Genomic DNA, 27,588 nt, shown 5'->3' with positions numbered 1-27,588 from the left:
AAACAGAAGGTGATCAACATTCACATACAAGACACTGTACATATTGAATACTACCTAAAACTAGCTTGTATTATTCACTGCTCTGCTTCTAGTTAAGAAAACATACATCTTTAACAACATAAAATAAGCAGTGCTTAGAACTGTAGGGTGATACAATAGTAATTGAATACATTCAGTTCCTATTACATATACAGATCACAACAAATACTACATAGTCAATAACAGAGATCTACCCTATTTCGTAATGTAGTGGTCCTTGAGAGCAGCTCGGCAGAGAAGGACCTGGGGGTCCTGATGGACGAGAGACTGAACATGAGCCAGCAGTGCGCTCTGGCAGCTCGAAAGGCAAATGGGATCCTGGGCTCCATCAGGAGAGGGGTGGTCAGCAGGGACAGGGAGGTGATTGTCTCTCTCTACTCGGCTCTTGTGAGGCCCCATCTGGAGTACTGTGTCCAGGTGTGGAGCCCTCAGTACAAGAAAGACATTGAGATTTTGGAAAGGGTCCAGAGGAGGGCGACTAAGATGATCAGGGGGCTGGAGCACCTCCCCTATGAGGACAGGCTGAGGGAGTTGGGCTTGTTCAGCCTGGAGAAGAGAAGGCTGCGGGGTGACCTCATTGCAGCCTATCAATACCTGAAGGGAACCTACACCCACGAGGGGAGTAAACTCTTCAAAAGGGCTGACAACAGCAGGACTAGGGGAAATGGATCCAAGTTGAAGGAGGGAAGATTTAGGTTGGATGTTAGGGGGAAGTTCTATACAAGGAGAGTGGTTAGGCCCTGGAACGGGCTGCCCAGGGAGGTTGTGGATGCCCCGTCTTTGGATGTGTTTAAGGCCAGGTTGGGCAGGGTCCTGGGCAACCTGATCTGAATGTGTGTGTTTGGTGGCCCTGCTAGGCAGGGGGTTTGGAACTACATGATCCTTGAGGTCCCTGCCAACCCGGGTGATTCTGTGATTCTGTGTAATAAAACCAAGAAAGAGAAAAGATACTCACTAATTTAGGGCTGATCTAGATCCTATTAAAATGTACCTTCAATCTTTATGCCAGTGTCTTAAAGTGCCTTATTGCTGAATTCTCAGAATTTAGGCAGCCTCAAAACACTACGTAGAAGTGCTTGACTTGCATTTCTGGATGCACGCAACTGTCTGATAGCAAATGTAAGATGGACAAACACAAGACCTGGGTAAGCTGAACTAAGGAGGAGCATGTACTGCACCCCTCAAAGCAAGGTCTACAAGACTTCATAGAAAGGTGTGGTAAAGACACATCCAAGCAGACAAGACCCAGCCTTCAAATCTCTTGTTTTGGTGGCTCAGCCACCAAATTTCTTGTTACTCTCCTCCTGCAATCCTCATGCAGGTTGCAAAAGGAGTATCAGTGCAACTGACATCCTCAAGGAATCTTTCCAGGGAATAAAGTACTGAATACTAGAGACATCTCCTTACTTATCCCTCATCCCTGATGTGTTCAGAAATCCAGCCTTACCCTGTGCACACTTTGTGGCAATATGTGCTAAAAACCTCTGTCACTCAGTGCTGAACAGTCACTGAAAACAAGCATTAAAAAAGAAAAGATCAACTGTTGAGGGGTTTTTATTTAGTTGTGTTTGCTTTTTTTTTTTTTTTTTTTTTTTTTTAAAATGAGAACATATGACCTACCATCCATCCATCACTATTTTCTGCTTCTCATTTCTGCTTGTGAATAGTCATTTCCTTCCATACACTAATGTATGTCAGCATAAAATACATACTTGAAATCTACAGATATTCCATTTGCAATCAACTATGTATTTCAAAAATCAAGCTATTAATTGAAGGCCTTATTAGTAAAAAAAAAAAAAAAAAAATTACTAATCTTCTTTCTTGAGGCATCCACTTATAAATATAAATAGATATCATATAAATGATATCTATTACTCGAGTTATCAACCTGTTGCTAATATTAAAGATTGCTTAGCATTTCTATTTCAGCTGTCTATACTTCTTAAATACAAGTTTTCCACAATTAAATGATTTCAGATTTCATTAGTTCAAGAACTGGTAGTTCTACATGAGCTTCCCAGAAAGCACAGCTGTTCTGAAAGCACAAAGAACACCACGCTTACAGGTTAGGAATGTTTCTCTCTGAAAGCATTCTGGAAGCATAGCCTAAGATTTCTATGTTCGGTTAAGAATCCAAAAAGTGGATCCAAATTACGTCTGCACAGAAATGCATGCATTTAAATATAGAAATACAATATTTTATAACAAGTTATCTAGCTGACATTCTGAACTATGGTACCAAGAAACAAGACTCTCCTGTTCTAGGCCTCACACAACTTAACCAAAACACAATAATCTTAACTAGAAGCATTTGTTTTCTTACAGACTATACCTAGAACACACTCCTTCAGACAATGAAAACACCTCTCTGACCCAACATCTAAATTAAGCAGTGAAGGATTTGAACTAGAATGTTCTGCAGTGCAATCCAGTGCCCTAGTTCAGAATTGAGGGTATGAATGTCAAGTTCATACTTACCACCACTTATAACTCAGCTCTGTGCTTTTCAACAGACAAACCAATAAACTGTCATTATAAAACAGTCAAAACAATTGATTTTCTCTTCCTCTCAAAATTTCATTAGAATTCCAAAGGAATATTTTTTGGATTTCTGCCAACTTGGAAACCTTTTAGCTCAGGTAATTGAAGAAAACAATTATTATCACATTTCAGCATGCAAATGTCACACAACTTGCCATCCAATTTGGCAGTAAACACATCCATTTCCACTCACAGACTGTCAATATAGCAAATTCTGCTACCGAAGTTAAAATTCAGCGCATTCAATTGATGTACATGATTGCATTTAACCATCTTTCCAGCTCTCATGTAGTTTTGAACTGAAAACATGACAAGCCATAAGCATAACATCAGTGCAAGAGATTCTGCCTTAGTAGCTAAAGAGTACCTTAGCTTCTAGGCTACAAAAACCAGCTTGAGCTTGCTTTCTTTCATTTTGACCTCATAAAACCCGTGGTCCTACAGCATGACAAATCTAAAAGTTCCTAAAAGTAGGAAGTCCTCTCTATTGGATTTAGCAGCATTTACACAGTGAGAGCCTTGGTTCTATTTCAGTATCAACTTCCTTCTGCAGGCAACAGAAATAATCATAATTTAATAATCTGAACATTAAACCATTTTGCTTCATCTCTCACATGAGAGGCCTTAACCTTCATTACTTTATTCTTGTTCTGAGTCCACAAGCAACCGAGTGAGAATCTTCTGGAGAGCCACATGGCAACGTTCAGATGTAGCTCCACATTTTTACTGATTGTGAGGGTTGAAGCAAGCAGAAACCTACTCAGCACAATAGTACAACTGATATGAAGCTGATTGTATGACAAAGCTGCATAGCTGTTTCCAGAACTTCCACACTGATTAAAAAAAAAAAAATTTACATTCCCACAAACAGTTTCAAACAACTTTTAGAAGACAGGTTCTATTTGTACTTACAGAAGCCACACCTTGTACCCCCTTCAAAGATGAATCCATTTGGGACAGCTCCATATCGACGCAGATCTGAGAGTTTCCATTGCCCCATAACACTAGGAGGAAGGTCTTTTGCAAGGACGAGAATGTCATTGCAGAAATGCAGCGTAGCAGGCCCGCTCTCTAGTTTAGTGCCAGGTGCTACAAAAACTTGAAATCTATGAACTATCAAATAGGGAAGAAAAAAAGCATTACTGTAGAAAGCACGAGTAATGTACCGTAACTTACGTAAGTCATTCTGCACAGCTGTGGTGTGTAGACTGACCCTACCCACATCACAAGGCTAGGATAGGGATTCTAGGTAGGGCCTAGATAGCCCCATGTGAGTAGCTAATGTTTCAAGTTACTAGGTTATAATGCTACAACTTAATGCTACATTAATCCATCCGAACTCTTACAGAACAAACCCCGTATCAAATTAGTCAGTTATCCAGCCTCCTTCCATATTTGCATAAACACAGGGAGTTCTTTCTGTGTCCTCCTCCAAATAGCCTTTCTGAATTGCATGTACACAGACACACAACACAGCCCAACAAGACCAGAAGTCAAGGCTCAAAGAAACAGGCAAGTTCTAACAAGAGGTCTGTCATTGACTGTTACAGCCTTTAATAATCTACTTCACTCCACACATTGCCTTCCCTAACAGTAAAATGAGGAAAATTACAATTTCCCACTTTTGTGACTCTTTTGTGAGCTGATGAGGCTAGATGCCCTGATATATAAATTGAATTGGAAATTAGTGATTCATTGGTAACGTACATTCTTTAGATGTCAGTTAAGTCTTTATATTTCTCAGCCTAAACTCCAGAAGAGCTTGGGAAAAGGGAAGACACCTGTCTCATTAATGTTTATGAAGTTCTTGCAACCAGATACACACACACAAATCTGTCCTGGCACAGAGAAGCATAAGGACTATCACATTTTCAGAGGGATTGATCTTCAAGGAAACATTTATCAGGAAACATGTAAATTTAAATTTCAGGAAACATGTAAATGTTCCTTTATCCATTTAATATCATTTAAACAGCTTCCTGCCTATGATATCTACACAGTAACTTCCAGGTACTCTCATTTCTTATAATTATTCTTCCCTACCTCTTGCCTTTGCTCCTTCAAGCATCATTAATTTCAACCAAGTCTGAACCTTGTTTCTTGTTTAAACAGTTGCTATATTAGTTACCATCTTAGCTGTAAGTCAGCTCCTATGACGTACATTTACAAAGTTTCCTACGGCTTCAGCAGAATTAGCCACAAAGTCATTTGAGGGAGATGTGTAAGGAGCCAGAGATAGATCTTTAAGCAATCACAGCTCTACTTACAGTAGTACTGCTAGGATGCAAGTCAATAGACACAATGTTCCCTTCAATTCAATTATTTTACACAACCTAACAATAATGTAAAATATGAAGGAGATAACAAAACCACCCTGACAAATAACATTCAGTAAAAAATATTTCATATCATTTGGACAATTCTGCATAGTTAACTTCAGAGGTACTTTGACATCAATTAAACTATAAGAAGCAGAAATATCAGCATCCTTCCTGTCTCATAAATGGAAAAAAAAAAAAAAAGAGCACTTTAACACAAGAGGTTACAAGTTACCATAGCTGCCAAAACCTAAGAGTTGAAACTCAGATTCCAAAACATTGTTAGGAAACAGCACACAAAACCAAAACAGAGGCAAATTCAGGTATGGACATGAAGGTTTCACCATATTTTCCTTTCCCGGTAATGTGTGTGTGTGACTTCTCCTAAAATTCTCCCCATGCATCTACTGTTCTGGCTGGGAGGGGGAGGAATATATAAAAGGCAAAAATGGAAACAAAATCATCAACAAAAAGATACTTAACTGAATACAACCATGAGCAAGAAATATTGCTAAGGTTTTTAATTTCCTTTAGGTAATCTTTTTCTCTTCACAGCTGCTCACTGACCTGCACTATGCTAACTTCCCCAGAATAAGCTGTGGACTTGAGCACACTGTTCTCACAAATGGCCTACACCTCATTCACTTAATTCCACTGCTTTCTCTAATTCTCTAATCCTGAGTGGTTTATTCCCTTGAGCTGCCCTGGGAATTACACTCACCTGACCTCCAAACCAGAAAGAAAACACCGGGAACCTCAGTGAACTCCTTCCACTCTATGGTCCTCACTTAACAGCATCAACTTGTTTCACTCTTTTTTTTTTTTCCTTTCTGCTTCCCAGACTCTGAGGTCATTTGCCCACGGCCTATTTTCAGCACCCAGCCATGTTACTTCCAAGGCACACAAAGGCATCCTTACTAGTCTTTAAGAAAGAAACACCAAACAGTCACCAATTCCTGTTTATATAGTAGCCTCCTCTTTATTCTTTCTATCTACTCAGGCTAGATTCTATTGTTTCTTTACACTTCATTTCTTCACCTGCACACTGCCCTCATCTGTCTCTGATCCAGAGCTACCTTCATCTCATAGACTCTATCCCTACCTTATTCATAACTTTAATAAATTGCTCACTTCCTTTGAATTTCCTCCTACCACAATCATAACTCTCACATTCAGATGAAGACCAAACATTCTCTTTATCCCAGCACTGAATCAATGCAAGATCATGAAAATCAGACCAACTCAGTCAAATTCAAATTCTCTTCCAGCTGTCGTACATTTGTCCTAATTTGTCCTAAAGGACAAATCTATGCTGTAGAGAGATCCCAATGCTAGTAAAGAAACAGAAGTGGAACACAAAACAGCCACACTGTCAGAGCATACTCACTACTCCCTCTATATCTGCCAATGTTGTTCAGGGATCCCCTCTAACCTTTGCCCTTGTGCAAGGCTGATAGCTGCAAGCAATAAATCTGTGTCTCCATTCCTATACCGCTACATTTTATAGCGTAAAATTCTCAGGCCATCTTTGCACGTATATACTGAAAAGTAATGAGTCCATAGCTACAACAGATGGCAAAGCATATGTAACAAATGATTATGATAGCTAATGTGTCTTCCACACACCTACCCTCCTTCCCTAGTTATAACTAAACAGACATAAAAGCTACGATGGATTTTCAACATTATCACTCCTTCTTCATTGCTATATACTTTGCTAAACAAGGAAAAAAAAAAAAAAAAAAAAAAAAAAAGATGTATGAGTAGATAGCTGGAAAGACTTTATCTACTGCTACTGAGGCTATTGAGAGATGTCTCTTCTTGAAAGGGGACACCAGCAACAATGTGAATTATCAAGGGCAACACCTGGTATGCTTATACATGGCTCATACAATTGGGATCGAACAAGTCAACTTCTAACTTGGGATCTACTTCTCTTAATTCAGACTCTCTCTGAATCCTGTCATCCAAATCCCCAAGTAAATTGCATTACCAAAGGAACTAAGATCACTTTGCTTCACAGCTACACACTTTCAGTGGTTAAGTCAAAAGCAAAGTAGAGAACTTTCCTTGTTAGTGACCAATATCCGGGCAACACTGTAATCACAGCCTACCAGAAGGGCCAGCTGCTTTAAGACATAGGGGAAGAGTAGTCTTTTCACTCATATGAGTGAGCCTTTTCCCTAACTTACTTTTTAATTTGCATTTTAGTTATGGCTTTCTTCAATTTTTTTCCTGTCGAGGAAAAAAAAAATAGGAAAAAAAGGGAGTATGAGAAGACAAAGGTTACCTTCCCCCAAACTGTAGCGGATTCGTATATCCCATGCATACATTGTTTCCTTGTTCTCAAATCCTAGCATCACTACTTGAGAAAGACAGATGATTGCAAGGGTGTGATTCAAGCCCTCATAGGAGAGCCCAGGATCCAAGCCACAGATGTCTTCTAAGGTCACGCTGCTTCTCTCCTTGTGCCCTTTCGCTCGTTCAGATTTATCCTTGTACACCAGCATGAGCAAACAGTCTAAAAGAAGCAAAACTGTCAGAGATGATGAGGCAGAACAGAACACAACACGTTTGTACCAAAGCAAAGAATTAAGAAAAGTGCTTCAGACAACTGCAGGGTCAGTCTGATCAAGCCAATACTAGAACGCAGCCTCCTTCCCCCACTCAAGTAGGGGGAAGGAGGTAGGCTGCAGTCCGTGTTCAGAAAGCAGACATGTTTCAACAGTCATCTGTGGGATCAGAAATATGAAGGCAAGAAAAAAAGTCTTCCCAATTACTTTGCAAAAACACAGTGATTTTTGGTATTGTCTCCCTAGTTTAGAAGGAACTGACTCATTAATTTCGAGCATTAGAAGCTGGAGTACGATAACTACCCACATTACAAGTCTAAGGACCGAGAGGCTATTGTCATCTTTATTTCCATGAGAACATGCTGAACCACAAACGAAATTCTTACAGTAGTTCACAGATTACTCAACTACTAAATGGTGAGCAGACTGCCTGCACTGCCAGACATTGTGTCAGCTCAGGTTTCCTACTGAAATGTTACACAGTAGCCATGCTCAATAATCATTATGTGCCACACCTCTATTTATTATTTTTAAACATGTCACCTTTTGTTTTTAGCCCCTTCCTGGGCATGTTTACTATGAAGTAAATAAGCAATGAAAGAATGTAACTCAAGCATCACAGTGCTCTAGGAAAAGCACGTTTCAAACAAAAAACAAAGGGAGCATCCCTTTTTCATCTTTTGCATGTAATAACAAGAGCATTCATTTTCACCCAGATTCCCTTCCTATTGCACAGCACTGGGTTATAACCTGAATTAATGGTGCATAGCAAAGCTGCAACATCCGCAGCTGCAGCTGACCTGCGTGCCACCAGGAGGAAGCCCCGGTGCACTATGTCATGAATGTTGGGGTGTGGTGCTTCAGCCCTGGCAAGGTGCCCCGCAGCACTCAGCTGGGCAACAGCCTGGCAAAGCTCCAAAAAGGTGAAAAATGACTGAAAGACTCAATGCCTGCTAGCCAGTGCTCTACATGCCCTCCCAATTGTTTTCTTGCACCTGTTAGCAAAAACAGCTGCCACTATGACACTTTCTGCATTCTGCTGTGCAGTTGTGTATCTGAAGAAAGAACTGCAATGGCATAAAGACCAAGTGAAGCAAATCTTGGGGGAGGGGAGTTTCTGGTAGATCTGACTAATTTTGATAGAATAAAAACAGCATTTTTGAGGAATAACATCATCAGTAGGCTTTCTTTTAGAACTTCCCTATCTTTCCTCTTTAATTTGGCTACAAATCCAGGCCAGTATTGGCATGTCTAGATGTCAACTTTTACAATCTGGAGTTGCCCATTCATGGAGAAAAGTTTAACAAATGCAGTAATTAAAATACCAACATTTAACTGTAACAACTGAGTACCAAAGAATTGGTCTAAAGAACAAGAAACATTCGCTCTCTCATCTAGAAAGGGCTTGGTAATGGGTTCAGAAGCACTGCAGATCCATGTTTGGACAATAAGCAACAATTTGCCCTGGAAATAAATACTTCTGGGGCCAAATGGTTTTCCCATCCAAAAAAAAAGAAGAAAAAAAAAAAAAATGGGAAACATGAAGCCTACTTTTCCCTCTCCAACGTTAAAACATCAACTCTTCATAACATTTTCAGTTCTCCCTTGCAAACCGTGGAACTGAAGTTTTTAATTCAAGATGACATCTTATTTTTAAATTGAAATACTTTATGTCAAAACACAGAACAAAAATAACTACAGAGCTCACAATGGCAGCCTTTCACAGCCACCAATCACCCTGAAGAAGTAATTTCTAAAGCAAGCCTTTTAAACGGGAACTAAACTCTCGTGTTCGTTACGGGTCTCCTTTGATATCCTGTTTCTATTTCTGGCCGCCTGGCTCTCCGCCAGCTGAGCTCAGAAAGAAAATAAATATGTATATATGTATTTATTATTATTTATTTTAAAGAAGGAAAGAGCAACGACGGCTCGTGGAAACCTCCACCCGAAGGGTCTCCCCCTGCAGCTGCGCACCCGACGGGGCGCCCAGTAAAGAGCTTTTCTCCCTTTCCCCGTGCCCCGCACCCTCCGGCGGGCGGAGGAGAGGCCCCGCGGCCGCCGGTCTTCCTCCCTTCCCCCGCTCCCCTCGCTCCCAGGCACGGGGTCCCCTCCGCCCCGCTCCGTTCTTACCTGCCACCGGGGAGGGCTTGCGCAGCACCAGCCACCTACTCTTCCACTGCAACGAGAGGCAAAAGGACAGGGTTAGCCAGGGCCGGGCAGACAGGGCTCTATTCCCCTCGCGAGGAGGGGGCGTCGGTCGGAGACCCCCGGCCCGTGCCTGCCGCGTGGCCGAACCGAAAGGGCACAGGCTAGCTCGGACCTTTTTTCCATCTCTCAACTTGACGTGACCCTCCACCACCACGGAATCCGTCATCTTCAGTCATGATTCCGGACAGCTGCGCCCGGCTCGCTGCTCCCTCCCCGCGCTCTGGCCGAGGGGTCACTTTCAAAATAGCTTTAGTAGGTCCCCGCTGAGGCACAGCGAGCGCGGCGGGCGAGCGGCCAGCGCTGCCCGGCCCTCCCCGGCGCCCCCCGCACCGCCGTGCAGGGGCCGGGCCGGCTCTGGCTGAGGGGTTCTTAGAAAGCCCCCCGCTGTTTCTGCATTAGTGTATTTTATTGCTATGTAGAGTTTGTGCTTGCTTTTGTTTTATCGCTTCTTCGGGGTTTAAGTACAGGCAGGTGCGAAGCGGAGCACCCACAGCCCGACGAGGGCCGCCTCCGCCGATCTGCTCCGGCCGCGACCCCGGGAGGAGCCGAGCTTTGCGGGCAGCCCGGCTCCTCCAGCGCCCGGGGCCGGAGCGAAAGCCCGGAGCGGATCGCCGCTGCCCGGCGGCCGGAATTCATGGAGCCACGCAATGGTCTGACCTGGAAGCGTCTTAAAGCCCATCCGCCCCCATCCCCTGCCGTGGGCTGGGTGCCCCCCACCGGCTCAGGATGCCGAGAGTCCACCCAACCCGACCTTGAGCACCCCCAGAAATGGGCTGCCCACAGCTCTCTTGGCAGCCTGAGCCATGCCCCGCTGCCCTCTGAATGAAGAATTTCTTCCTAAATTTCCCATCTTTAGTTTAAAGTCATCCTCCCTTGTCCTGTCGCTGTCAGATCATGTTAAAACTCCGTTTCCCTCCTGTTTATGAACTCCCTTCAAGTACTGGAAGACCACAGCAAGGTCTCCCTGGATCCTTGCCTTTTCCACTCCTCTTTCAAAGTGTGATTACCCCTTCCCTTGGCTCTCAGTCATACCCCACCTCTAAGAAAAACACTTATTTTTTTTTCTTTTGCAATGCAACTGCCATGAGATAACAGCCCACTTACCCCTAACCGAAGCTGCTACAATTAATAGAATAAGATGTGTTAATTATGTCTTTAAATTCATTTCAATGAGAAATGGACTAATTAGAGTCCATTATTCTAAAAATACTCCTATTGCGTCTTATTTGATGCTAATTAGTCCTTCAGATCATTTTTTTTTCCAACAGCAGCACAGCACATTTTTCTTTCAATAGTACAATAGAAGGGTTTTTTTAGATGTTTGCTTTTATTTCTTCTCTTTGAATTGGTCAGTTTGCATGGAATAACCTGTAATTTAATAAAACCATCCTTAAGTGTGTGTCGTAATGAATCGGGACATCATTGTTCAACTGGTTTTGCATTCTAATCCTATTTCAAGTTAAATGCTAGGGAAAAACATCAAGGAAACTTTCCTGGTAAATTTTAACACTATTTCATTTTAACATAGGCGATGAGCATTTAAATAGAGCCGGGCAGAATAGGGGAAACATTTCCACTGGGAAATGCTCGAGAGAAAGACAGGAGGTGCTGGAGTGGCCATATGGATGTGACCAGCCTTCTCAGAGGTGTGAGAGTGAAGGCATAAATCTTTTTGCTAACCCTGGGTGTTTGCTTGCCATCCCAGTCTAGGACTGGGTGGATTTAATGTAGTGCTATTCAACACAGCAGAGCACCAGATCATGACATCGCCATCAAATCAGTGCAATGACAAAAAAAAAAAAAAAAAGAAGGAAGAAACAAGCCACTTTGAAAGCCACAGATTCAGTCTAGTAAATTCACGTATGACAATTCAATGAAGATTTATCATTTAAGCTAGTAAGTGCAGGAAATAGAAGTTTTGCAAGTGAAACAGTCTCTGTGCTTTTAAGAATTATAAGTTAGTGATTATACTAGCTTTGCTACATCTAGAAGCAGCATGCATTTTGAAAACAAGAGAGTTAAAAATCTCTGCACAAATTGTTTGAAACACCATTCTATCACCTTTCTTACTGAGCAGCCACCATCTTTATAGCAAGAGGAGATAGAGAATACATACAACACAAAACTTCCATATTAAAAGCTTGAGTAGTGTGGATGGATATCAATTTAAAAGTGAAAACAAAAAGTCACAGAAGAGGCATAGATGTTCAAAACAGCATAAGCTTTGTGTTGGAATCTCTTCCAAATGAATCACTTCCAAAGAAAAGTAAATAGTTCCTTCAAGCTGATTTAGTACTTGTCCTTCATCAGTAGGTACAGTTAGTCTTGTTAAACAGTCACATTCATTTCACAACGTTAAGCAAGCCAGACTCGTACTGCAAATGGCCAGAAAGGCAAACTCAGACAATAATAGTCTTCAGACAGTTTTGGAATCAGGAACTTGGGACTTTCTTCTTAGTGTTCACAGTATTTACAACTGAAAATCTTATCCAAACTTTGTGACTCATTTTTTTTCTCCACTCATACACATGTCTATGGGAAATTTTGCATGACACTTGTATGAAACTGGGAGGACCACCGGCTTTAAGTGATTCTTCTGCAGGGCATTTGAGGTACTTCTTGGCACAGAGAAGCATTGTTTCTTTTTCTACCAGCTCTCAACTTATAAAAAACCTGTACAAGCATTCAAAGGTATAGTTGTAACTATATACACAACACAGTAAGAGACAGAGGGTAAATGTTTTTATTTACTATAGAATCACAGAATTGCAGTTTATATCATTTTTCTAGATGAGCTCTCCAGCCCTCTGATCATCTCAGTGCCCTCCTCTGGACCTACTGCAAGAGCTCCACGTTCTTCCCGTACTGGGGGCCCCAGGCCAGGACGCAGTACTGCAGATGGGGCCTCACAAGAGCTGAGTAGACAGGGACAATCACCTCCCTCTCCCTGCTGGCCACCCCTTTTTCAATACAGCCCAGAACACAGTTGGCTTTCCAGGCTGGAAGCGCACCCTGCTGGCTCACGTCCAGCTTCTCATCCACCAGGACCCCAAGTCCTTCTCTGCAGGGCTGCTCTCAACAGGTTCTTCCCCCAGTCTGTATAAACACCTGGGATTGCCCCGACCCAAGTCAGCACCCTGCACTTGGCCTTGCTGAACCTCATTATTTTCACGTGGGCCCACTTCTCCAGCCTGTCCAGGTCCCTCTGGATGGCTTTCCTTCCCTCCAATGTATCGACTGCACAGCTCAGCTTGGTGTCATCCGCAAACTTGCTGAGGGTGCACTTGATGCCATCGTCTGTGTCGTTGATGAAGATGTTGAAGAGCACCAGTCCCAAGATTGACTCCTGAAGGACACCGCTTGTGAGCGGCCTCCACCCTGACACAGAACCATTGATCACAACCCTTTGGCTGCAACCAGCCAGCCAGTTCTTAATCCATCAAACAGTCCATCCTTCAAATCCACACCCATCCAATTTAGAGAGAAGGATGTGGTGAAGGACCATGCCATTCACCGGGACTAAGAAATCCATGAGGACACTGGCAGCATTATAAAACAAAACCCTCCTTTTTCTGTATTATCTGAACAGTTAAATAAATTGTTATTACAAAATCTAAGACATCTTCAAAACACTGCCAAATTTAAGAAAGGCTTGGACATTTTCTATCCAAGGTAAAACATTTGCATTGCTATCCTGTGAGAAGAAGCAGAGGGTCTGCAAAAAGCCCCACTGTGTTGAACAGTATTATCTACCAACTTAAACCTTTTCTCAGCAATAAGCTTTGTGCTTTCAGGAGGTGTTGCGTTAACTTTGCCAGAAAATTGCATACCAAATTCAGCAGAGCTCTGAAGCACTTTTCTATTTTTATTGCAACATAAAAATATGCTTACATGTTTTGAATCAAACCCTAAATCCTCTGTTTTCTTCCCAGAAGTAGTTTACTGTAGTTAGCTGGGGAGCCTATCTGCTGACGTCTTTCAGCTGAACTTTAACGAAATTACTTCTGAAGGAAAGATAATTCTATTTTTGGCGTTCATCCTTTTCTGAAAATACAAGGCCAACATTGTTACAGGTTGTTTTAGGGGATGACAACTCCACCAGAAACTTTTAAATACTTATTTTCACGTAATCCACCAAAAGATAAACAGTTTTAGATGTCAGTACACTTAGTTTTGACATGTTAGCTTTATTAAGACAAATAAAGACAGTCTCACATGTTGAGCTATCCACAGCCCTAAAACTGCAGCTCAGAGTTACTGATATCAGAGGGATGAGGACTATTTTTAGTGGTCTGGTTTGGAATTTCTAAGAATTACCACAATAATTTTCATACTAGCTTATAATAAAATATTTATGCCACTTTAATGAAACCAAAAGGCTCCTGGACACTATTTGAAATGATATCATAGTTAAATGTTCAACTAGCTTTTCGAGGGGCTATCCTCTCATTAATCCAATTTACATAGTTTGTTACTCTTGTATATACTCCAGGCTTGTTGACTCTGGCACAGCCATCTCCCCAGCTGATGACTCCATAAAGGTAAGAGATTTCGTTATTCTCACATGCCAGAGGTCCACCAGAATCTCCCTGTGTTAAAAGTGAGGAAAGATTATTTAACTTGATAGAAAATCGTTGGAAAAACAGTTTAAATGTAAGTAGAAAGAAATTTTTTCCTGTTTTAAAGAGAATATTATTTTCAGAGCAAAGTTGGAAGGCATTTTCTACCAATTTTTTCCACAATTACATGGAACTGTGTTGCCTTTATAAGATCTCAGTGATAAACGAAGTCCTGCACCTGAAATTAATCTACTTTGTCAGAACTTTCTTATGTCTGCACATCTCATCTCAGTGACTGTAACTTTGGTATCAATGCACAGCTGTTTCTCAGTCTATGCAGCTCTCTTCAAACCATTTGTCTTTGTTTTTTTCCTTCTCCACTTTCTTCTTTCTCTTTGAACATGTTTATGATCTCTATAGCAGTTCTAGCATGCAGTATACATTGTATTCTTTGCTTCACAGAGTGTCATTGCCAAGTATCAGCTATGTGCTGCCTGTTGCCAAAAATTATTCTAATAGAGCATAACCCCATCAAAATGAATTGAAGATAAAATCTGAAGGTTTAACTAAGAAATAACCTGAACCTTAGTTTCACACACATCTCATCTGTCACCACAGCAACTCCATACCCTTTATTCAAGGGCCAGGGTGTGACATAACTCAAAAAGAGACAAAATATAGTAAGAATTTGAAGCTCTTCCATTAAGAATGGAAGTCATGAAACTTTTTCTAATGGACTGTTACCCTACACCGTTAAAATCCATGCATTGTAATAACCTCAAATATTTTCTCCTCCAAATCCACCACTATTCCCCACCTCCTATACAGCTACTCTTATTTCCTCTCACTGAGAGGCAGCAGCTTGAAGGTTTGGCTTATCTGCCACCTGGCCTTCCATCACAGTACCATCTCACTCAGCCAGCAGCTCAGGCAGCTTCCCTCTTTTGTGTAGCCCCCTGGCTTTTATGAAGGTAAGGGAAACATAACACCCTGAAGGGTTGTTGTTGTTGGGTTGTTTGGTTTTTGCTTTTTTTTTTTTTTTTTTTTTTTTGGCTCCTTTGTAAAATTTAATAGATATTAACAAGTTAAAAAAATAACATAGGAACAAACAGTGCAGTCACATTCAATGCATTTTTTTTTTTTAAAAAACTTTCTTTTCTTTAGGATGACTGTAACGTCAAAAGTAAGCACTGTAACATTTCTTCTAATTATACACATTTATATTCTTTGTCTGGAGATGACTCATAACATTACCTGACAAGCATCAGATTTGCTGTCTAAGTAGCCAGCACAGAACATATTTTCACTGATTTCTGTTCCATAAATTTCAGGGCTTCTGCACTTCTCCTCAGGAATAATTGGAACCAGTGTTTCTTGCAGCACATCTGAGTAACCAGTTATATCTTTAAAAAATTCCCAGAGAGGAAAAAAATTAGTTTTTACAAAATGCAAATAGCTTAACATGGGAACTCAACACAAGATAGATATAACATATAAACAAACTTAACATATGTCATGTTATGGATCTCTTTGAAAGATAGCAATTGTTCTTAGTGCTGAGATCATTCCCTAATTCTTCAGTCAGAGTCCATGTCCACTAGAATAGCAAAAATTTCATGCCCAAGCATCAATTCTCTTCAGGTTTTCTCCTTTCCCAGGGACCTGGGAGTACTTTGTCAGCACTCTTGTGATTTCCTCTTTCCTGATGTGATTTTAAATCATAAATTTATTAAAGGCTGTATAAAATCTTTTTGTCTTTAAATCACACAGTTAGATTAGTACAACCTTTGCTCATGCTGAGTTTCTAACGAATATGAGGAGGCCAGGTCCCCCCCATCCTTCACCAATCTGTATAAATCTCTGTTATCTCCTAACCAAGGCAGCATTGGCCATATCTCACAGTCCTGAAATTCCTTTTCCCAAAGGATGAGAAAAAGATGAAGCATTTCCTTCTTGCCTTTCTTAAACTGAATGTAGCCCAAAGCCCCTCCTGCCTTTTCCAATAGATACTTCAAAGGTTTCCTGCATGGTGAAGCTAAAGATTTTGCTTCCATCACTGACCACTAAACTGACTGTGTTTGGTTTGCAGTCTTTAGTATCTACCTTGAGAAACCTGGAGTAGGAATCACTTAACAGTTCTTGGCACCTACAGCTAAGCTACTTGCTCCAGGCTCCACTCACTTCCCCTTATTTCTTGTTCATGTGAACCACTCACTGAATTTCAGGGAATATAAGGAAGGCTTGGGAAGACTATTTCAGATGTAAATGATACACAAATCCAAAGGTAGGTAATCCAATCAGAAGTCCCTTGGAAAATATTTTACAAGACTACCAGCTGTGCAACATATCCTTGAGCATTTTGCTTAGCTTTCAACAGTGTTTTCCACAGATATCACCTCTGCCATTTCACTTACTCTCATGCTTGTGTCCCCATCCAGAAATCTGACATTTGAACTGATCAGGGAAAATGGTGTTGCTTTCTGGCAGGCAGATGGGCTGAACAAACTGGGACTTGACGGCACAACGTTGGCCATTCTTCTTCAGCTTAACCAAGGCTGCAGAGTAGAAAATACAGTAGGAATAAAGTGTCTGTTCCCTTTTTTGATAGGATTGGCAGCAGTGGGTCTCAGATACAACTTTAATTATCCCCTAAGCCTCTCTCAATTAAGATATTTCAATCAAAGACAGACAGACTCATCTCAACAGCACCTGATTTCACATTAAATTGAATGCTGAAATATTCACCTACTCCTCTTGTGGGAATATTTATTTTTTGCTGCTCTCACTGAACAGATTTTTCTTCACTGCTTTTGTAGAGAAGGGGGAAGACAGAAAATATGTGTCTCCTCCCACCCTAAAGTTAAATAACAGTGACATATCCACAACTTTCAGCTGCAATAAGTGGGATGTGCAAGCATTTGCTGCTTCTGAAAGTTTGGCCACCTGCCTAATTCTACTTTGATTTTTAAAAAATTAATTATTGCAAGAGCTGATGTATTACACGCTCTTTGTTATCACTGAGTTCAGCAATATTCAAATTTTGGAAAACTAAGGACTAGAAAATTAGGCTATTTCAAAACCAAGCTTCTGAAAGCTGCTGAGAATTACACAGCCTACACAACTTTTCTCTTCCCTCATGAGGCTGAAAACAGCATAAATAAGAAGCTGTGGAGCGCTGTGAGTTCAACAGTGAAAGTGGATGCCAAAAGTAGCAGAAACTTTGCTTTTCCTGTAGCAAACCTTTCATGATGAGCCATAAGCTGAGGTTGTGTTTGGTGTAACAAGGGCAGTGTAATGGGTTTGAGCACACCACTCAAAGAAAGTAGAGCTGAAGTACTGTGGCTATACCTATTAAAATTTCATACCACAGCTTTCAGAAGCTGCAGGTTTTCTGAACACAGCGGTGTGGAAAGCAAGAGATCCCATTGGATAATCTCATTTCTCTATGGACTACTACTTTTGGCTTTTGTGGAATACATGACAGTATCTCACAGACCAAGAAGCCCACAAAGATTGCTCCAATATTAAGCAGCTTGTCTTCCTCACCTTCCCCTTCTCCCTCACCAATTCTGCCTGTTTCTAAATCTCCCACACTTTCCATCAAACATTCATGTGGTAGCTTGTTTACTTATAAAATGCATTTTCAGCACCAAATAAATCTGCTGCTGCATCAGCAGAAGCCACTGGTAAGGCAGAATATGCCCACAAGACTTTCCCCCAAGTTTCCACCTGCTTGTTTGCAGTTGTCATGGTTCTTAGGAACTCCATCTCCAGGTGACCCTGAATTTAGACACTGCACACATGATGCATGCCAAATTTCAGAGTAATCCAGAAAGTTTGGAGATCCCGAAGTGTAAACTGTGATTTACACCAGGATATTTCAGAGCAAAGCAATGCCCCACAGCAAGTTCATTTCTTGGTACACTCTGACAGAGTTCCCACCAATACAGAATCTAAATGCTTTTTGCTACACAGTGGAAAATATTCACCATCTGGGAGCAAAAAAGCCAGTACATTCCTGACCTAAGCTATCCCTGATGCCAGACTATTAAATAGTTTCATAGACAAAGTGCTCACACAGCTTCACGCTCCAGGGAGATACGCCAACTTCCATAAAAGCAGATTAGAAAGTAAGAAGTAAGTTTCTCTCCCATTGTCGTTCTGAGTAATATTATAAGGTCAATCAGAAGGGCATTTGAATTTTGACTGATGAGACAGCTGATATTTAAATGTCTCTCCTCATTGTAAAGAATGTTCTTAGAAACATTGATTTTTCAGAGCAGATAGGGCTATTATATTCATCTAGTCAGATGCTCCATACAATACAGACAATAAAATTTTACCAAGTAATTCCTGCATCAAGCCCACAGTTTCTGGTATGGTTGAAAAAAATGCATAATCACATGAAGACTTGAAGCGATGATGAATCTGCCATACATCAAGGTAAATTGCTCCAAAGGCTAATTACCATAATTATTTAAAATTTGCAATTTATTTCTTATCTGTATTTGTCTAGTTTTCAGATGCTCTTATTTCTCTGTTAGAGATAAGAACCCTCCGTTCTTAAAAACTTCTCTTAATGTCTATTATTTTTCCCCTAAGAAAGCAGTTTTCAATACATCAGCTAAACTTGGAAGTCAGCTAAGCAGGAAATAAAACTACAAGAAAAATACTCACCAATATCATGTTCAGTAGGGCTGAACACTGAATACTGAGGATATAAGATGTATTTCTCTATTTCAAATGTTTGTGTTACATCGGTAGTTCTATTAAAGAAGTGCTGACCAAGAACAACTTTAATAGAGGATTTTTGAGGACTGCAATACAAAAGAGAGAACAAACAATTCTGTATTTAGAAACACAAATGAAAACCAGTTTCCAATGGCCATGTGCACCATGAACTGTTAATAAATTTAGATCCCCACCATGCCCATTATTTACTCTCTCATAATGCCTTGTCTTTCTCCCAGTCTTCTACTGTGGGCTAAGAGAAAGCTGACTGAAGTTATAGTGAGTTCCATGTGCTGTGGGCCATTGTTAACCTAATTAAAGGCTGTTCCTTCTTGACAGAATCACCAAATCACTGAATCAAAAGAAACACTAAAGATCATCTAGTTCCAATCCCTAGCCATGGGCAGGGACATTTCCTACTAGATCAGGTTGCTCCAGGCTTCATCCGACCTGGCCTTGAATACCTCCAGAGACAGAACATTGGCAGCTTTGCTATGCAACCCATACCAGTGTCTCACAACCCTCATATTGAAGAATTTCTTTTGAATATCTAATCTTCTAGTTAGTGATAAGACCCCTTGTCTTATCACTACACTCCTAGACAAAGAGTCCTTCTCCAGCTGTCCTGTAGGACGTTTTTATGTTCTGGAAGGACACTGTGAGGTCTTTCTGGATCCAGACTCTTCTCCAGTGTGAACAATCCCAGTTCAGCTTGTCCTCACAAGAGAAGACAGAATTGGGAAGAAAGGGAAACACGGGAATAATCAGGAAGAGTTTGGAAAGACAATGAAGAAAGGGAAACACGGAAGAGTTTGGAAAGACAATAACTTTTCTAGCTTTGAAAGCAATAGAATTAAAATTTCATTCTTGCTTTAAAACCAACTTGATTTGCACTCACCTAAGTCCACAATCAGTTGAGCCACTAAGCGCCCTCAACATAGAAGAGCTCAGATGTTTAGTTACCCTGCATAGGAGCAGAAAAACTTATCGTGCATCATGCACAGATCCAGAGTGGTCAGTACCATTACAAAGTTTCCCCAGCTGTGATCCTGTGCATCACTGGTGGCCATCAGAGTGAATTCTGCTCTGATACTGAGCATAAAGTAATAATAAAAAGCAGTGTACTTGCTGGAGAGAGATTCTGACTAATTGAAGCACAGAGAATAGGCAGCTACCCTGCAACAATTACTATGTGCATGGTTAACAGACCTTAAAGTTTTTTTGAAGCTGGAAAGCAAGAAAATATATGTATATATTCTTCAATCAATATGTAGGGCCATGATTTTCTCAACACCCTTGTGGAAATAAACTAGTCCCTTTGCAAATCAGATTTTGAGAACATGAAATAGAGTGGAAGCTCATTTCCCAGGATAGTATTTTTAAAAGATTTTAAAAGCACAAAATAGTTTCATTCTGACATACAGATGATTCATAGAGGAGAAGAAATAAAAAGGGAGAGGCTGCAGAATAGGAAAAGAAAAAAAACTACCAAGTTAGCTCCACAAGGATCTATTGTCGCCTAGTGGAAGGCAGTTGAAATTGTGGCTAACTTAGAAGTACTAAACATACAGAACAGTGCAAATTACAATGCAGTAATTATGGAAAATCTGTATGTAACAAACCACCAGCTGGAAGTGGGTGGAAATGTCCTGAATAGCTGCCAAAGTTAGTAGCTATTTCACAACATTTGAAAAACAAATGCGTTGTGGCTCGAGCTCCAAATGCTTCAAGTACAGCATTCACAACAGTGTTATTAGGTCTACAAGCTATCAGTGTATGCATTCTGGCACAAGGCTTTCTGTTTCTCTTGGCTCCTTTACTATGCAAAGGAACAATTTGTATGAAATGATGTAATATTTTTACCATCTACATGATCAAACTGAAATCAGAAAAAGCGTTCAGCATTTGTGGAAAATTAAATATTAAGAATAAAGTAAGGGCATCCTACTGACAATCATTTCCCTGGTGACCTGCAGCTGGAGGCAAAAAAAAAAAAAAAAAAAAAAAAAAAAAAAAGTTTTTTTTAAATCACCGCTTGATTCCTTCAGCCTTTTTGAACAAAAACATAGCAGTAAACAGTCATCTCTGTTACACCTCAAAGCAGGAGTACGCTTGCAAAAAGGTAGCTGAGAAAAGACACACTTATGACTTCCTGCAGATACTTGCACATGCAAGCTCTCATTCCATGTCCTGACACCCAACACAACCTTACTCCTTTTGTTGGCCCATTTAGCATTTTTGAGTCTCCTTAAGTAAAACTGGGCTATGTGCTGTTTGTCAGTTCATGTGCTACACTCAGATTACCAGCAACTCCATTTGAAAAATTCATCATTTTGTATTCTCATCTTCCTTCTTGCTTGTTTCAATTCAGGTTTGTTGCGACTCACAAGAATACGGTGCCAGAGAGGAGGGGACCTACTGTCACACTTATGGCTGTGAGTTTACCTGTTAGCAAAACAGTGTGCTGCTGACACAACCCAGCAAGTCTGAATAAGAGTTCCAGCACAGAAGCTCTCTCCAATATATATAGCTGCTGTCCAGGGATGAGATCCAGGCAAAGATGAAGATCCTCCAACAATCCTAGGTCTCACAAAACTTCTTTTTTTGTGCCTTCTCCCACATGGCCTTCTGGGAACTGCAAAAGTGTCAATATCTTCTGGAACTGCTGGCCTCCTTTCCCTGCTTGCTAAGATACAAAGGTAAATGGCATCAGACTGCAAATTATGTGTTTCTAAGGAACACGTCATCATGTTTGGATTCTGGACTGAGCTTAGCCATTCCAGCAGCAAGGACTAGTATGCTTGTGTTAGTGTCATCAATCAAATGCACTGGAACCATAAATGGAGAATAGAAGGACCACATGATTGATTTTTCAAGCCCTATTCTGAAGGTCAGCTTTAATATAAACAACAGTTTAGTATTAATTTAGAGAAGGAACACTATCTTTAGTTTTCAGACTTGCATACTGTGTCATATGACTCCAGTCCTCTATTTGCTCACAGGGGGCCACTCATCTCCTGAGTCTGCTTCACAATTTGTTAAAAAGCATTATTTATTTCTGATGCCTTTCACGCTTCAGTAGAAACTCTGTTCATATTGGAATGACTGTAGTGGAAAGCAGTTGTACGACACTGCTGACATACAATATTGCACGACAAAGATCACCAGTCATATCACAACTCCAAAAAAAAAAAAGAAAAATAAAAAAGAAAAATAAGCTTGCTGTCACTTGATTTACTGTGAACACTAAAACATTCAGTATTCCTGGGAACAGTAGAACATTCAAAATGATACAGTGAAAGCTTTTTCCTAGTGTCAATAAATCTTTCGTCATTAATTCATAGGATGGATTTTAAGAGTTCTTTAACATACCACAAGATGTAATGTTACAGTATTCCCAAGACAAACTGTTGTCCTTCATGATGTAACACCATGGTTTCTCATCTTCATCTGGATTTCTAATGAATTCAAGGGAGAATAAATTAAATGCATTAACCATACTTTTATCCCAAGCTTCCCAGATGTTTTCTGTTTTTTCCTATTGCACTATGCAGAAGAGAAGACTGATAGGATCGTTAGGTTTGGAGCCACCTAAGAAAGCAGTGAAGAAACTGCTAACATCTGAATGGGCGAGTAACTTCTTAGTGGGGATCTTTATGCTTAAAGCTAGCAAAAAAATGAAGCTCATTAGGACCTAAAATGCAGAAACATGACTAAATATCTGTAGAATTTTCCTACAAGTATTCAGATGCATGAGCATGTTCACTCAGTTTAAATACAGTGCTTCAACAGATACCAGCTGAGCTATTTTCAGTACTGAGTCCCATGGGAGAGATTCCTCTGTTAGATTATTTTTTTCTAAGTGAGGAAATTCCACCACAGGTAGATTCATAGAAAATCCATACCAAGAATAGATAGCAAAAACTAATTTGAAGTACTCAAGTCCGTATTCCCTGGAGACAGTCTGAGGAAATGATAGACTACTTCAAGAAAATATTACATTCCTCAAAAGGCAATATCACAATCAATTTAGTCTTTTATTACTCTGATATTAGACTACTTTGGTGTTGATCCCATTAGGATTTCTCCACGGTACAGCAGAATTGCCTTTATTTGTGCTGCACAAGTAACCCAAAATTTGATCAGTTTAGTCCTCCCAGAGTACAAAACTTTGAAGACTCAGAAAGATCTTGAGTAGGCCAATAAAAATAGACAAGATAATTCAGGACTTTGGATAAACAGTAATTCTAATTTCAGCTGGATTTATCAAAAGTATTATCTGTTATTTTAAGATTCTTCAATATATTTTTTTTAAAATCTGACTGGTATGCAAAAAAGATTAAAGCACTTTCAAATTTTCAGAACTGAAGAAGCAACACAGGTTGAGTCATATTCCACCAACAATGTTTCTAAATTAGACAATTTGAAGAAGATATCTGAAAGATTATATAGTGCAGCAGAGATATCCCCAGAAATTATAACAAGCTGACAAAAAAGTGAAAAGCTTTTTTCTCAGCTTTACAGAACATTAACACATCAGCTCCTATATCATTTTATTATTTGCACTTGAAATCTGCAAGTGAATACTGTGCTTAAATGATGCAAATTGACAGGATCAGGATTTATCAAAGCACAAAATACATGCCCAATAAATTGCCATGATGTACTGGGACACCATACATTTCATACTTAAATGTTTGAATCCATACCAAGCCTTTGAAAGCAAGCCAACTTAGATTTGGCGGGGGGAGGAGAGGGAATAGTAATAGTTTGTTTTTGATAGAGAAGAAGAGCTGCTTGAGCATTCATGCATGCTTCTTGTCAACAAACAACTTCACAGAAGTTCATGGAGAAGTACCTAAGATGCTCAGCTTTAGGATGGCCTCTTCTAGAAAAATTTATTCTATTTATGGATATTGTTTGACCTCATGAAGAACTCAGAGACAAGGGGAATACAAAGTGACAGGAGAAAGCCATAAAAAGTTTCATTAAAACTGAACACAAAACTTAAGCAGAAACGTAATTTATACATGTGATTTGATCAAAGTTGAAATGCCAACATTATATTTTGCAGCCATTTTTCTTTGAAAGAAATTTGACATCCCAGCTCAGCATTACTGAAACACAGCAGCTTTGATTTTTTTCACTTTTAAAAGATTTTCTTTTATATTAAAAATTCCACAATATATAATTTGAAATAAATGCATTACACAAATTAAGTGGTTAACATCGTTCTCCTTTTGAATAGTCATTTTTGAGCAATTTATGCATTTTTTTAAGGTCTCATAAAAAAAAATAAAAAAAAAATAAAAAAATAAAAAAAAAAACAGGAAAAAAAGGATCAGGATTTTCCAACGTTAGAGTGTACCTAAGCTTCTTGTCAGAACCACATGTTAATCCATACAACCTACCAGATCTTGTCTTCTGGAAACTTTTACCCCATGTCAGGCCGCTAAGCCAGCCCAGATTTCCCAAGGCTGCTTTGATATTCCTGCCCCTTCTCTCTTCCAAATCTGCTCCCACAATATATCCATCCACCCCTCGTTTTATAATCACAGGGCAAACTTCCTCACCTGCAGTAAGAGAAGGGCCCCAAGCCTAACTGCAGTGCTTTCTCAACGCTGTCCACATGAAGCTCCTGGTAGAGTAAGTCCGAATTCCATGGCAAGCAGCTATGCCCAGAAATGGTCGTCTTGGCTGTACCTCTGTACTCGGTGCCATTGCCACGATAGCAGTGATGATTAGGAACTGTAGAGGAGTCGATTTTGTGCTAATTAGCTGTTAAATACTAGTTTTGCAGCTGAGGTGATGAAAGGCAGTGGACCCAACCCTATAGTGCATTTTACCTTTCAAAATAGTTTGTGTTTTTTTCAAATGAGGACTTTCAGCTTTAAAAAGCAGTTAAAACTTCTAAAACAGCCTCATTTTGCATGTGCATAAAAAACTATTACACAGGCAGAGAATTAGACCTAACATTCTTGTTGCATATGGAGGATTTTAGTCAGCAATCTACAGCAAAGTCAACAATATGGCTGAGAATAATCTTGCCTAATTTTAGAAACACCTGAGCTCATCAATGGAGACTCCCATTTTAGCCAATAAAGAGAGACAGGCATTGCTAGCATCAAACTAATCTAGCCTGTTTGGAATGACTTTTTCAAGGTGAAGATGAATCTTGATATGTGCTGTTGCCTATGTTGACTGAATCTCACTTGACAATCAAGTCAGCAAGCTCAGAAGGCTGCCTGTGTTGTAAATGAGTGAAAACAATCCTGTCCTGCCAATGAGTGCTTAAAAGGACTGATTTTGGAAAATACTTCTCTTTATGGCCTCGTACATATCCATATAGATATACTTACCTTACCCTTATGTATGTGTATATATACATAGAAACATATTGCAAATATCAGTTTTTCAAAAATGAAACAAGTAGGTTGAATTTTCATATTCAAATTCCATTTCTTTGTCACCTGAACACAGGATATTTCTTCAGATAGGTCTGACATACTCAGCTGCCAAGATCTATCAACAGCACATACCAGTGTTCTGGATGAAAAGCATATGGAGATGCATTTCTATACAAATAGCTATAGTGAGCAGAAAGTCTACACCTCAAAACATGGCTCAGAGTACTGCAAAGGAAATACAAAACCATCTAATGTACAAAGAGGATTAATCGTGACCAAGCCTTAGAGGGTTTCTTATCCAAGCCACGCTGGTATGACTTATTCTTGACATCTGCAAGACTGGTGGAATCTTCTGAACTTATAAACAAACTGAAATATATAGCATCAGTGTGTTGAAAAACACACTGTGAGGATAATCAATCACAGCACACAACGTGGACAACCATTATCAAATATCTGTTATTTTGACAGAACCTGGTGACACGTGAACCAGAGCGTACAAGCAGCACTGAAATGATGAACTGCAACAGGGAACTTCTGATCTCAATTATCCTTACAAGTCATCAGTACAGCAACAGCTCTCAAAACCACAAGCAAGCATATGGCATAAATATGGAAGCTGGGGGTCAAGAAGTTTGATGTAAGAATTTAATATGAGTTAGCAGAGAAATATGTAGTTTGCAAATCGGCTTTCTATCTTGGCCTGGCAGACACACCAGAGACAGGGAGAGTTTCTCCTCCTCCCTACCACTCCTTAAATCAAAGAACTTTTATTTCAATAACTGAGAATATTACATTAAATCAGATAAATATTTTAACAACCATAATCTCTGATCTCACATAATAGATTCTGTTTTCCATTTGCATTGCTAGCAATAGTAACCATTTCTTGGCAACCCTGCCATTTTTTTTCTGGGCAAGATGCAAGTTAAGCTGCTCTGTTTGCCTGAAACTGTCATGAAAATGCCACTATCATGCTGCATACAAAATTCTTTCACTTATCTAGGGAAATGCCAGGTGCTGTTTTTATTTGTAGTGTATTCATTAGATTCAGAAATTATTTAGAGTTGCCTGCTTTTATGAGGATGAAACATGATTCTGTTTCATTGCAGAACTATGACCATATACTGCAACACTGATGGTTTGGACATCTTGCAGATGGTGTTTACAAGCTGTGCTCAACCTCATCAGGCTAAAAATCCAATGCACCTCTGTTTTTGCATATCTGCCAGTCATCACAAAAGTTGCTAAAAGATTATAATTAGAAGAATTTGGCCCCTTTCTAAATCATCATCATTTTCTCCTCCAAGAAGTTTGCATTACATATTGCACTTGTTGCGAGGAATAGTATTATCTCTTAATCTGTTTTTGTTTGGGTTTTTTTGTTTTCTAAGAAGTATTTTTGGCACAAGAGTAAACTAACTTAATCTCACATCTTGTGGAGGAGCATCTGGGTTAACAGAGTTGTTTCCTCACTTTACTGGCTTGTATTACTACTGTGGCACCCTCATCACAGCTATTAAAGAGAATCTTGTGAAGGATATAAGGCCAGCAAGAAATATATCCAAAATCTAATACATTTTTTTCTATAATTCAGGAAAAACAACACTCAAAAAATAATCTCAGGAGCTACAGCAGTCCTACAGATCTTTTTCTTCTTCTTTGTTTTTTTGTCCTTTAACCATTGCAGCACTGAAAACTCTCCTTTTCCTCTCTCACAGGCAGTGTGTAGGAGGTCTGCTTCCAGCAATTCTTAATGGATTGCTCTGACTGGAAATTGTTCACTATGAATTCTTTATAGTTTCCTTAACTCCTCATAACTCTGAAACACATTATTTTCTTATGTGGAAGTAAGGAACTGAGGGTATAACATACGTATTTTTTTTATTCACTTCCTGCGGCACTGCCAATTAGCATTAGAGTAGAAATGGCCTGAAGCTTCAGATGAAACTTGCTTCAGTGAAAGCATGGATCTTACACTTTTCTGAAAATCATTGAAATTTGAAAAAAATTTCCAGTTGTGTTTTATTCTGAAAATCCAAGAGGTGCAAATAACTCACTTAAAACATTCACATTGTGTTCTGATGGCGTATTTTATCAGCATGTCATGCCAATTCTTTTCTTTTAAATTTTAAAAAGCAGTTTCAGGTCTTAAAATTAAAAGCAAAATGAAATAGCATTTATTCAACAAGTTCTAATTGGTAACTTC

General features: G+C 39.8%; 2 protein-coding genes across 6 annotated transcripts in view; both read right to left on the bottom strand.

The window, feature by feature from the left end:
- DOK7 (docking protein 7) overlaps positions 1-9,890 on the bottom strand; it is a 60,675-nt gene extending 50,785 nt beyond the window's left edge. For 3 of the 4 annotated variants that reach the window (XR_006167826.1, XM_042812837.1, XM_042812838.1), the window contains exons 1-4: positions 9,795-9,890; positions 9,605-9,650; positions 7,192-7,422; positions 3,496-3,696 (exon numbers count right to left, since the gene is read on the bottom strand). Coding sequence is in view for 3 of the 4 variants with exons in the window: in XM_042812837.1 (XP_042668771.1) it covers positions 3,496-3,696; positions 7,192-7,422; positions 9,605-9,650; positions 9,795-9,848 (532 nt within the window). In the remaining variant the exon portion in view is untranslated. The remainder of the gene's footprint in view (positions 1-3,495; positions 3,697-7,191; positions 7,423-9,604; positions 9,651-9,794) is intronic. The other variant, XM_042812839.1, reaches the window with a different exon arrangement.
- A 3,959-nt stretch (positions 9,891-13,849) lies between these two features.
- Positions 13,850-27,588, bottom strand: part of HGFAC (HGF activator) — a 39,800-nt gene continuing 26,061 nt past the window's right edge. Inside the window, exons 8-15 of one of the 2 annotated variants that reach the window (XM_042812030.1) lie at positions 24,546-24,720; positions 22,345-22,430; positions 21,418-21,658; positions 19,871-19,936; positions 18,919-19,058; positions 16,656-16,796; positions 15,496-15,644; positions 13,850-14,271 (exon numbers count right to left, since the gene is read on the bottom strand). In XM_042812030.1, coding sequence (XP_042667964.1) covers positions 14,101-14,271; positions 15,496-15,644; positions 16,656-16,796; positions 18,919-19,058; positions 19,871-19,936; positions 21,418-21,658; positions 22,345-22,430; positions 24,546-24,720 — 1,169 coding nt within the window. In that variant the 3' untranslated portion in view covers positions 13,850-14,100. The remainder of the gene's footprint in view (positions 14,272-15,495; positions 15,645-16,655; positions 16,797-18,918; positions 19,059-19,870; positions 19,937-21,417; positions 21,659-22,344; positions 22,431-24,545; positions 24,721-27,588) is intronic. The other variant, XM_042812031.1, reaches the window with a different exon arrangement.

Source organism: Centrocercus urophasianus, unplaced genomic scaffold (genome assembly GCF_019232065.1).
Source record: "Centrocercus urophasianus isolate 14NV4802_14NV808 unplaced genomic scaffold, USGS_Curo_1.0 seq_13, whole genome shotgun sequence".
In the NCBI taxonomy this organism is placed as follows: Eukaryota; Metazoa; Chordata; class Aves; order Galliformes; family Phasianidae; genus Centrocercus; species Centrocercus urophasianus.
The sequence above is the reverse complement of the archived record's forward strand: the minus strand, read 5'-3'. Positions and strand labels throughout refer to the sequence as shown.